This window comes from Rutidosis leptorrhynchoides, chromosome 7 (genome assembly GCF_046630445.1).
Source record: "Rutidosis leptorrhynchoides isolate AG116_Rl617_1_P2 chromosome 7, CSIRO_AGI_Rlap_v1, whole genome shotgun sequence".
Taxonomy (NCBI): Eukaryota; Viridiplantae; Streptophyta; class Magnoliopsida; order Asterales; family Asteraceae; genus Rutidosis; species Rutidosis leptorrhynchoides.
The window spans coordinates 10,427,035-10,439,518 of NC_092339.1; the positions used below are offsets into that span (position 1 = coordinate 10,427,035).

At 35.4% G+C, this 12,484-nt stretch overlaps 2 protein-coding genes and 1 pseudogene across 3 annotated transcripts; 2 read left to right on the plus strand and 1 right to left on the minus strand.

The window, feature by feature from the left end:
* LOC139858931 (uncharacterized) overlaps positions 1 to 12,484 on the plus strand; it is a 313,467-nt pseudogene that overhangs the window by 207,103 nt on the left and 93,880 nt on the right.
* Positions 3,978 to 9,485, plus strand: LOC139856985 (autophagy-related protein 18f-like). 2 transcript variants are annotated; one of them, XM_071845697.1, is made up of 8 exons: positions 3,978 to 4,495; positions 5,148 to 5,597; positions 5,700 to 6,128; positions 6,426 to 6,641; positions 6,733 to 7,470; positions 7,544 to 7,710; positions 8,303 to 8,716; positions 9,035 to 9,485. In XM_071845697.1, exons 1-7 carry the CDS (start codon positions 4,301 to 4,303, stop codon positions 8,712 to 8,714), a joined length of 2,607 nt encoding a protein of 868 aa, XP_071701798.1. In that variant the 5' UTR covers positions 3,978 to 4,300; the 3' UTR covers positions 8,715 to 8,716; positions 9,035 to 9,485. The 2 variants fall into 2 exon arrangements, with proteins under 2 accessions (XP_071701798.1, XP_071701797.1); XM_071845696.1 differs by having other exon boundaries at positions 3,982 to 4,495; positions 8,249 to 8,716; positions 9,035 to 9,483.
* LOC139858794 (transcription factor ILR3-like) lies at positions 10,280 to 12,179 on the minus strand. The gene is made up of 5 exons (XM_071847634.1): positions 11,890 to 12,179; positions 11,271 to 11,333; positions 11,030 to 11,107; positions 10,798 to 10,957; positions 10,280 to 10,704 (listed from the first exon to the last, which is right to left on the minus strand). Exons 1-5 carry the CDS (start codon positions 12,033 to 12,035, stop codon positions 10,471 to 10,473), a joined length of 681 nt encoding a protein of 226 aa, XP_071703735.1. The 5' UTR covers positions 12,036 to 12,179; the 3' UTR covers positions 10,280 to 10,470.

Consider the following 12,484-nt stretch of genomic DNA (forward strand, 5'->3'; position numbering starts at 1 on the left):
TTTTTTTTTTTTCGGCGAAAAACGATAGAACTATTATAACACACAAAAGAAGGCTCATAAAAAATGAGACCTCCTTTAAACATACAAACAAAGAAACCCGAGCTAACTAAACTAAAAATTATAACTATGCTCGTAAAACCAACAAGGACAATGATCAAGGACAAAGAAAAACAAAGGAGAAGATGGAAAACAATCAAAGTAGATTAAAATCCATCTAAACCGAAAGCTCCTCCGACAACAAGCGACAAAAGCAATTATGCATCTTTGATGAAAACGCCAAAAGATGTCCTCTCTGCACCTTGAACCAATTTCTTCCTTCTCTCCTTCCTCGGCCTTTTAACACGCTCCGATTCGGGAGGCGGTTTGCTAGAGTTAACGTCGCCCTTTTGAACGCCTTCCATATTATCCATAACATCGCAAAAAGCCGCAATAGAGTCATCCACGTTTTTGTCTTTAGACCCCGAGAAGATAAACGTATTACCAATAAGCCCGTTACAAGAAGTTGGCAAGTTAACCCCATCGAGCTTTGATCCATCATTCAAAGCCTTGCTAGACCCCGCATCTGAACAGTTAACAACAGGAGCATCACAAACAGCTTCCGACACCAACTCCGGAACCGAAGCATCCAGTTCAACCTCAAGCACATCACCGGAACCAGAATTCGGATCCGAATCTAAGACAATCGAAATGGGAATGCAAACACTACCTACAAACAAGTCCTCAACCGCCGGCGAATTCAAATCCGGGACAGTCTCGATCACCTCTACTTCAATAACCGAAGATCTATGGTCTAAACAAACAAAACTAACGTTATTTCGCCGACAAACCTTCCAAGATTTCCAACACTTTTTATGGCACGATTGACCCAAGCAAGGGAACTCCAAACCATCCTCCATTGCTTTATTAACCTTCGCAGAGACACAATCAAGATTAGTGGGGTAAGACAATTCTGTGTCCGAAACAACACTCGGAACATCGGCAACGACAACGCTAGGACCATCACCCATCAGTAGGACATTCCCTTCACAAACGGCTCTGTTAGAATTAATCAAATTCAACGAGGTAAATTCGTCATTAAAGATTCCATCGCACATATTCGAAGGGATTTCGTTAACACGAATAAAAAAAGATTCTGATCCCAAATTGTTCTTAACTTCCCTAGCTGCATCTACCAACAAGGAGGGGCAATTCAATTCGATAAAAGCGTACGCTACCCCAATTTGTTTGAGATCGGACGAGGACTGAGCAACGTGCAAAACCTTACCAATACCCGCAGCTACTTCCTTGATATTTTCCTCCGAATAAAATTTGGCCGGGATACCGGAAATACTAACCCAAGTAAACCGGAAAAATCGATCGGCACGGGAAGAGAAAGGACCAATGTAAATTAACTCATCCTTAGCAGGATGATCAACACATAAACGATCCAGGCTTGAATCGTCTGCGCATAAGACTACGAAACCAAAACAGCCCCATTTGAAAACCCGACTTGCAAGAACACCCCTTCGGGTCAAACAACTCATTAACTTGTTAATCGAAAACGGTTGGTAGTCTATCAACAAAGCGCACAGTCGTAACTTATGCAAGATGTCAAAATTAGCATTCAAATTGGCCCTTATCACAGTGGATTTAGCCCGAAACATGGAAGTGGAAGAAGACCCGAAAGAAGAGTTACGAGACGCCTTACCCACAAAAATCTTCTTACCAAACAAGGTGGTTCCGTTCATCTTACAAATGGCCTCATCCGCAACAGGTTCAGAAACATAACGCACGAAGGCATATCTTCGATCAGGCCAGGATTTGACATCTTTGATGAATCCGCAAGAACCAAACGCATCTTGAAGAACACCCTTGTCAAAACCAAGAGGTAATCTTCCAACGAAGATAACCCCGTAATTATCCTCACCGTAGCGAGGCAGAACAGTAGGTTGGGTCAAGACAGTAGCCGACGGGGCACCGGAAACATGATCGCCACCAAGACTGTTGAGAAGCGTTTCAAGAGAAATGCGATCGGCTTGAGGACGTGTGGTCGGGGAGGCTGGTGTGTTGTGAGACGGAACATGTGAAGTAGGTGGAGGTGGTGGTGGTGGTGGAGGTGGTGGTGGTGTTTGAAAGGTAGAAGAAAGAGGTGGAAAGTGATGGTTATTTTGAATTTCAAAAATGTTGTTTTGGGATGGGGGTGAATTTAGGTCAGAGAGCATTTTGAATTCTTGGAGTATGATGATCAAGTAGCTGTCATATATGGAAGTCTTTTAAATCAGTTTGGGCTTCAACCGTACCCAAATGGAATATTCACCATTAATTCCATTTGTAGATTTCCTCTTATCCAATACTAAATTCAAGTTAAATGTATAGTTCGATCTGCCAAAATGTATACATTTCGCAGATGTAGAAAATTTTATTTCAAAAGTATAGTAATTCATAAGTTATTATACACACTAATGGTATGATATAATTTACGGAGGACTAATGGTATGATATAATTTACGGAGTATTTTTCTTCTTATAAAGTCAAACGTTTTGCTACAACTAATTACGGAGTATATAATTATAATTATTTAAAATGTATAATCAAATTTTAAAACGTAAACTCAAATACCTTCATACCTAACATACTAAGAGAATCATTGAGTTGAAGAAGTTTTACATATAAACCAACACCTATATTACACAAAATATAATTAACTTTTAACGTTATAACACATTATTTTGCCAACAACTTTCTTGAACTTAAAATATTAGGAGCATTATAATTGGTAGATGGATGTTTCTAAGGGTAAGACGTAGGGATTATATAATTGGTATATGAACGATTACTAATAGTTGTCATTTTAATATTCTTAGAGAATGTCTCAATCCTTACAAAAAAAACTAAGATTCGAACATCACCAGTAACACATTTTGGATGATTTAAAAAAATAGTCGAAGACGATCACATGATGAACATTGTTAAGTCGTGACCATCTAAGTGGAAAATATTCGTCATCATCTAGTTTCGGGAAGAATTCACACAACTCCATTTCCATCAATGACTGAATGGACTGTTTCGTATTTTGACTGGTGCATCTATTCGAGATATTACCGCGGTTGAAAAATGAGACATTCTAGGGTTTCGGAGAGTGTTTTGACAGTGTTAGGTGACTAATTGAACAATTTACAACTTAAAAACTCGAAAATTTCTTCTTTTTTAGGGACGATATATAATAAGAAGGTTAAAAATGTAATATGGTCAAAACCAATTAATTAAAAAAGTTCGCATTATAGGTTTCAAATTGTATAACGACCTTAAAAAAGGAAAATGAAAGAAAAGGAGAATAATAAGAAAAAGAAATCTAACAATACGTGTTTGGGCGGTCTCTTCAATTCAATTCCGTAAAACAAACAAATAGAGTAGTACTTTCTTTCTTCCATATCTTAATTTAATTCGTTATCCTTTTTTCTCAACTACCTACAATCTGATTCCTTTAGTTTATATTTTCATTTTTTATTTTATTTTTATTTTTATATATTTATTTATATTTATATTTATATATTTAATTATACTACTCGTATATTAATATTATAATTTATGTCATATTAAATATTAAATTAAATTAAATAATTAAATAATACTATTATAATAAACAAATAAGAATAATAAGATAAGAATAAACAAATAAGAATAATATTATATTATACTATTATAATAAACAAATAAGAATAATAAGATAAGAATGCATTACATGTAAAATTAAACGTATTTATTTTAGAATTTATTCAAACACAGCGCGATAACTAGTATTCATTTTCATACACTCATATATTTACAGATTTTTATTTGATTATTTATTATTACTAATTTAAAATTTGATAATGTATGGATATACATGTATATGTATATATGTATAAACATATACACATGATGATGACATAATACACTTTCATCTTCTTCCTATATTTCACCTACAAAACCCTAACTATTTCAAATTGAAATTATTATCTGTTTATTTTATATTTCGTTTCAATTAATTAATCTTTGTTAGTTTATCAAATTGATTGCTTTGTAAATACATCAAATTAGATCGATCCTTCGTTGTTTTTTTTACTGAGGGATTAGAATTTATTTTATTTTTTCTTTCTCGTTTGTGATCGGTATAATCTGTTAATATTAGTTCCGATTATCGTTTTTTAAAAATTGTGTGTTAGGCAAGTCAAATATAATTGATTGAGGTTATGATCAGTGTAGAAAGGGGAATAAGGTGGTATTAATTTGATTTTATAAGGTTTTCGAGAATTTGCTGTGTTTGTTTGAGGTTTGGTGATGAGGAAAATTGATCATAAACAAAAGCAAAGTGGTGGTAGTAATAATGGATTTATACCGAATTCGTTTCGTTCCTTATCTAGTTATTTGAGGATTGTATCATCAGGTGCATCTACTGTTGCGTCGACAGTTCGGTCTGCAGCTTCAGCTGCATCTACGATTGTGGACCGTGATACTGATGTGGTTCCTGATCAGGTGAGGCTTATGTTTCTTAAATATGATATTGAGATTGAGACTGCTTTATATTGCCTGAAGTTCATTTCAGATTTGCGTTATTGAATTTGTAATACATTATGAAGGTTAGTAGTATAACAATGAGAAATGGGAGATTTTAGGTACTTAGAGTATGCAGAATCAATATAAGCAGTGATTCAATTTTAGTTGGTCATGTTATTGAATTTTTGGATTCACATTTAGTTCAAGAGAGAAGGCTGGCATGTTAGATTGTAGATTAAAAATATGCTCATTAGGTATGCAAACGTATGACTGATTGGATATTGAAGTTTGGATGTTGATATGTAATGTGTAAATAGTTTTAGATGTTGTTGTATTGTGCATAAGGGGTTTAATCAGGGTGCGTAGTTTCAGTTCGTTATTTACTCTAGACTATTACTCTACGCAGTATTAGTTATTGAGTATTTATTGAAGTATCATACGTGTTAAAGTTGCTTAGGATACAATTATAATTATGATATTTAGCATTTCGATACTGCTTCTTAGCAAAATGGTTGTATTGTATCCTTTTTGACAATATGGTAATTTCTGATGTAGCTATATTTTCTTTTCTATGTTGGTTTCTATTGCCTGTAAATGACGTGTCAGTTTTTCTGTGTTTGTGTAACAAAAGGTGCTGTGGGCTGGGTTCGACAAGCTTGAATGTGAGGGTGATGTGACACGCCTAGTTCTTTTGCTAGGGTATCAGTATGGTTTCCAAGTTTGGGATGTTGAGGATGCAAACAATGTGCGTAACATAGTTTCTCGATATGATGGTGCTGTATTCTTTATGCAAATACTTCCAAAACCCGTGGTGTTAAATCATTCACGAGTTGAATATGCAGACGACCATCCTTTGCTGGTAATTTGTGCAGACGGGTCGTTTTCATCAGGTGGAAATGCTCAAAGTGGAGCAACAGTAACAAAAAATAGTCATGATCAAGTAAATGGTGTGTCTACGCCTACTGTAGTTTGGTTTTATTCGTTAAAATCTCAATCTTATGTGAAAGAATTGAAGTTCAGATCAGTTGTTTACTCAGTAAGATGCAGTTCTCGCATTGTTGCTGTTTTACAAGCGGCACAGGTCCGTTACCTTGATACTTTTTCTTTTGCAATTATGATTTACATTTCATGGTACATGAAAATAATAGGCATATGTAATATGTATATGAATTACAACCTTCAGGTACATTGTTTTGATGTCAAAACATTAGAGAGGGACTACACTATTCTCACAAATCCTATAGTAACAAGCTCGTCACGGTTTGATAATATAGGCTTGGGACCTCTTGCAGTGGGCCCCAGATGGATTGCTTACAGTGGCAGTGTTGTGGCATTGCCAAATACACGTGTTACCCCACAACATGTTACTCATTCGGGAACTTTTTCTACCGCTGGTTCAAATGGGAGCATTGTTGCACATTATGCGAAACAATCAAGCAAGCAGCTTGCTGTAGGAATTGTTACTCTTGGTGATATTGGTTATAGGAAGCTTTCTAGATATTACTCTGAGTTCTTACCCGATGGCAGCATATCTCAGCCACTAACCGACTCGAGTCGGAAGGATCGTGCAACGCCTAATGGCCGTTTACCAGATACTGAGAATGTTGGAATGGTATTATTCTTTATTTTCCAATATATCTAAATGCATCTTTTAAAGGTCCGAGTTATTTAATGATCGTGTCTGCACATGGCTCATAACAATAACAAAAATTGTTTGATAAGTGTTGTCAATGGACAACAGATTTAATGACAGAAAATTACCATTTACAATGTACTTTATAATAAGTGTTGAACATTAATCTCAACATAATAGTTTTGTATGGTTGTGTTTAATTCTTGTTTGTGTCAATGTGTGCTTGCTCTCTACTGGTACCATGCATGTATTTTTATTGTGATTATTATTTGTCAGGTTATCGTTCGAGATGTTGTGAGCAAAGCAGTAATTGCTCAGTTCAAGGCACACGACAGTGCTATAGCATCTTTATGTTTTGATCCCAGTGGTACATTATTGGTAACAGCTTCAGTTCATGGTCATAACTTTAACGTTTTCCGTATTACTCCGGGACTCGATAATGGTGCATCATTCATACACCTTTACAAACTTCAACGTGGTTTTACAAATGCGGTAAGATTCTTGATTGTCTAAAGTTTAGCTTCATTTTAGATTTACTGCACGTCTGCAACATAATACTCTACTCTGATGCAAAAACACTCAGGTTATACAGGACATAAGTTTTAGTGTGGACAGCCGTTGGATCACAATAAGTTCGTCAAGAGGCACCAGCCATCTTTTTGCGATATCTCCGTCAGGGGGCCCAGTTAATATACAGTCTGCTGAAGAAAGTATGACTACTAATCAGGAATACAATTATGATGCCGCTAATAAGCCGCCAATTGCACTCTCTGCCGTCAGCAGAATAAGAAGTGGGAATAGTGGGTGGAGAAACGTGGTGACCGGGGCGGCGGTAGCGGCATCTGGTAGGAATAATACATATTCAGGAGTTATTGCGTCTACTTTTCATAAATGCAAGGGTACCAATCTGGGTGCGAATGTAGGTTCCAGGAAATCAAAACATCATTTGCTTGTTTTTTCTTCTTCTGGTTCTGTGATACAGTATGCGTTACGGGTATCGTCTGAAGTGGATACTACTTATGAATCTTCACCTGATCACGATTCAAGATTAATCGTTGAGCCGATTCAGAAGTGGAACATATGTAATAAACAGAATAGAAGGGAGCGGGAAGAAAATGTTGACATATATGGTGAAAATGGACATGCAGTTAACAGGAAAGTGTTTCCCGAAAGGACTGAAAGTGAAAATATTGATTATTTTGATCGTACGAGCAAGGTTAAAAGAGATAAACTGAGCCTTGAGGAAAAAAATCACGTGTATATTTCTGAAGTTGAATTACAGATGCACCAATTGAAGATCCCACTGTGGGCAAGAGCACAGGTACTAGCTTATTTATATGCCGAAAGGTTCATATCCAACAACTTAATCTGCTTGACATGTTTAATTTGGGCAGATTAACTTTCAAATTTTGACGATTGATGATGTCATGAAGGACAGTGGAAATTATTTAAAAGGTGAATCTGAGATAGAGAAGATTCCAACTCACACGGTTGAAGCTAGGTCTAGATACTTGGTTCCAGCTATTGATCATTTTCAGCGACCTAGGGTTCAATTGGCAAGGTACACTACCCACAATAGGGTGTATATATGTATATATACATATATATATGTATATATATATATATATATATATATATATATATATATATATATATATATATATATATATATATATATATATATATTTTTTGTATTTTGTATTTTTTTTAGCTCTTTTACTTGCAACTTCCAATCACAATTTAACACATCAGCCAACACCCTCTCATCACCCTTTCTCCACCTTTGCCACGTCACCGCCATCCTCCCAAAAAAAAACTCCATCACCTTGCCACGTCACCACCACCACTACAAATAGTCTAAGTAGCTAGCAAAAGGGTTGAATTTACCATCTGTACTCGTCACATTTTGCTATTTTAGTTACATTTAACCCTTCATTTAAGAAATGCAATTCGGATTCATTCATTTTCATGTAATCGGTTTCAAAATTGCCGCATATACTCTTCTTTTAGTAAATATTTTTTAGAAAATAAATTTGACTTTGTCTTTGCTCTACATAATGGGCACCATCCCTAATTGCATTATAATCTTTGTTATCCAGGGTTCCTGCTTTAGATTACAATGGTAGTGACAGAACTTTTGATGAAACCTCTAGGTTTTATGAACATGATAAGCTTTCTAATGGAAGCAGTTATGAACATGAGAAGTTTTTTAATGGACGCCCGTATGAATATGATAAGCTTTCTAATGGAAGCAGCTATGAAAATGAGAAGCTTTCTAATGGTAGCAGCTTTGGTCCTATACACACAACAATTGATACGATTGTTAGAAATGGTGGATTTGAGAATGGCGATGAAGAAACTGGGGGGTATGCTCGTCAAATGCCGGTAAAAGATACCAATGGCTTTGTAAATAACGACAGCAGCAGCCTGATATCTCAAACTCAACCTGAGACTGTAAATAATAGAGAGCACTCAGTGAGGGAGACCCAGTCTGAGCTTGTAAATAATAACATAGGTCAGAAACTCGAGAACCACTTTGAAGATCATGGTGATGAGTTCGATTAAAGGTAAGATTTTTATAGCTTTTAGACAAGCACTATTTTAATACTATTAGATAGATGGCACAAAGGTTTATCTGCTAACTGTTTCAAATTTATTTCTGAAAACTATCATTACAGTAGTTGTCCAATTCTCTATATTGTAAAAATATAGAAGTTTCAAATCATGTTTCTTGTTTCCCTAAATTGTGTTATTTTAGTAGATAGCATGAAAGTAAACCCTAGTCAACCCGTTTAACTTCATTATTTGATACTGTACATTGTATGCTTTTCCTTTGATGCTAAATTGCGAACGATAAATATCTTTTGTTCGTGTTTTATTTGCAGATGTACGTCATCTTTTATATCCACTGGGGTTTACGTCTGTATGATGGTATCTAATGTAAAAAAGAAAGAAAAAAAAGAAGAGTGAGATCCATTGAAGGCTTTACTTAGATGTGGGGTTGTGGAGATTGTGTCAGGGTTTGTTGTTCTGATAACTTTCTGTAAATAAACACCTCAATAATCACAAACAATTTGTTGTAGTCATGAGGACGATTGCATCACGTGCAACTCGATCTTCACTTTAAAGCCGCTTTCATCTTCATTTGATTTGATTTCATTGGCTTCAAAGATGGCAATTCCAATTTATTAACTTGCCAATTGTTTGATTTAGTTTTTAATTTCATACGGTTTGGTATATGTCAAACAATATATTATTAGTGAAAGAAGTATGTGTGCCCGTTAACCATAAATATAACTCAAACTTGCAACCCAGCCAGTTAACTGGGTTGAAATTGTCACTATGTCATAAATGTAAAACATGATCGAAGATATTATAGAGACTTCGTAGTTTCAACTATCTGTGACCAGTTGGTCAAGATTTGCTCTGGTGGCCGACTTTTAAAAGTCAATTTAATACCTTCGGTTTTGCCGTTTGAAAAAATAAAAATAAAAAATTTAATACTTCGGTTTTATGGTCAAATTCTGTAGGTAGCTTAGGGTGCGTTTGTTTACCTCTTAATGAAATGGTTCAGCACTGAATGCTGAACCATTCAGCATTCAATGCGTTTGTTTCTGACATCTGAATGACATATGGTGCTGAATGGTTCAGAATTAAGCTCTGAACCATTCAGAGCAGAAACACTCTCTTAACCATTAAGAGCCTAAATTTTCTGTAATATTGTCTTGAAATCATATCATGATCACTTAACTAACAAGTATATTATATTTTTTTTATTAATGTAACACGTTAATAAGTTAGTTTTACTCGGTTCATATCGTTCATTTTAATGATTATCAAACAGCTTATTTTCATTCAAAGCAAACTTTATTCAAAGGCTCTGAATTCAGATTCTGAACCATTCAGCACTAAATCATTCAGTTTTATCAAACGCACCCTTAGTATCAATCTTTTACAGCGTTGTTATCAGATAGTTCATGATTTTATTCCATGGCTATGGTTATCATAAATGTAAAACATAATCTTAGTGCTAATTTTTTGAATGCTTGAAACTTGTTATCAATGCTTTACAACTCTGATAATGAACCCAGCCGTAAGTATTTAGTCAATACTTTACTAGCATCAAGCCATCAACAATTATGCTTTCAATCAGGTCGAATTGAATAAAGTTACCAGCACAATGCGCACGGGTAAATACCACGCCTTAATAATTTAAAAGGTACGACATACCACCATATACTCGACTCTATAAATTACAGACTAACTTTCATAGAAACGACAAACTAGAAAAAAGCTTCTTTCTCGAGCTGTAATGGCCAAATTAGGCGACTGGAGGGTGAAGCTCGTGATCTTGTGAGGTGTCAACTGACGCAGGTGGCATGAACTGCCACATGGCCATTCCTGGGTAGCTTATGACAGGAACCAACTTGCTAACCATTGCAGGGGGATGAGCCATAAAACTTGGTTGAGTGTTCATCGAGTTAACTTGTTGTTCAAGTTTCTCTTTTTCGGCCCTTAACCTCTGCTTCTGATCCCGAAGTTCATTCTTCTCAGACTACACATGTCATATATATTATTAGCAACTTCAAATAACATAATTGCTAAATATAGGAATAGGAAATAAACATGATACTAGGATCATGATAACCTTCATCTCTTTAATTTTCTCCTGAAGATCTGTATTAGAGTCTTTCAGCTTTTTGGCTTCAGTTTTTAACTGAGTCACCATTCGCAGAGCATCAACCAAAATAGCAGACTTATCAGTTTTAGGGACCCCAGGTTCAAGAATTGAAGCCAACTCAACAAACCTAAGAATCACGTGAATATGTAATATAGTTGTGATCATTTACAAAAATTGTGAAACAAAGAGTATGGCGTACTTGTCGTTCAGCTTATCTCTCCTCAATTTCTCTCGGCATGCTTTGGAACTTGTACCTTTGCCTGGTTCAACCCTCATCCTGTTGTACATGATGGAATCAGTGATTAGCCTAGTCGCCTAGACTACAAGCTCAATATGGCTAATATGTTGTTTATATAACTCTAACCAATGACAAATGTCATAACACAAAATCCAAACGTGTACAAATCTTAAGGAACTTTTGCGCAAAGAGTATTAGTTACCGCTTCTGTGATCCAGTTTCCTTGTGACCATCTGAATCCACAAGTGGGCCCTCGCGTTCCGCACTAAAAGCAACATTATAATAAAATTTTAAGAAGTTAACAACACAAATGGAAAGCAAAACCAACAATCAGAGCATTCAATCCTAAAACTAGTAGACATAACTGAATTTAAAAAACCATCGAATAACAAAAAACTACACAATAAAGCTTGAAGATTTGATTAGCTTAACGCCTTGTGAGCTTATCAAGTCGAATATGGGCTTATATAAGCCATATTTTAATCTTGTAAGCTCTCAAGCCATTAACAAGGGGTTTATTGGCATTTTCCAAATATAAATAAGTCCATAAGCCGTATAGCTTACTCATACACCCCTAATTCAAATACTGCTAACCATAATCTAAAATTTACAAGCATAATAATTTTCAAATTTAGATGCAAATTCAGGCTATTGTATCAACCTATAAAAAGTCCTAAATTTGTTGAAGTATTAGAGCAGCATAATAAAAGCCCTCTATATCTTTTAACCGTCAGTCAATGCATTCAATTGTCATCAAGTGTTACCAAATTAGGTCAAACTATTGTACAATTAGTAAATTTAATTAAGTAATGGACACGTACCTAGGGTTTGATGATGAACCAATTAACGGGGTAATAGCTGGTAAAACCGATCCATGAACCGGTGGAAGGAAATTATCAACGGAAACCACATTATCATCGATCAATCCGTAACTGTAGATCCAGTTACTGTTCTCCGGAGAAACCATCACCGGCACAGTAAACAAATCAAATAATCTCCAGAGAAAATGAACCGAAGAATGGAATAAAATAGTAACCCTCCGACGTTGTTAATTTTCCGGTGAGTAGATTTGGGGAGGCGGTGGTAGTAACATTTGGTGTCTGGTGGAGTGTTTTTTTATTTACAATTATTTAAATTTCATTATCTTATAATAAAATATATACACGTCACCATCGTCTTTTTGAGGGAATTAACTTATTGAGTAATTATTTTGAATAAATACAGATTTTATTTAAACAAAACTAGAAAAAATTCGACCGCGCGTTGCTGCGGTTGTATTCAACGCGCGATTGAATTTGAATATACGTTGTTTGATACCTAATATATCTAGTAGGTTGGTTTATTTAGTAAGAGCTATTAAAACCACCTTATCCCGTGCAAGAAAGGCTAAGCATATTTTAAAGGTTATCAAAACAA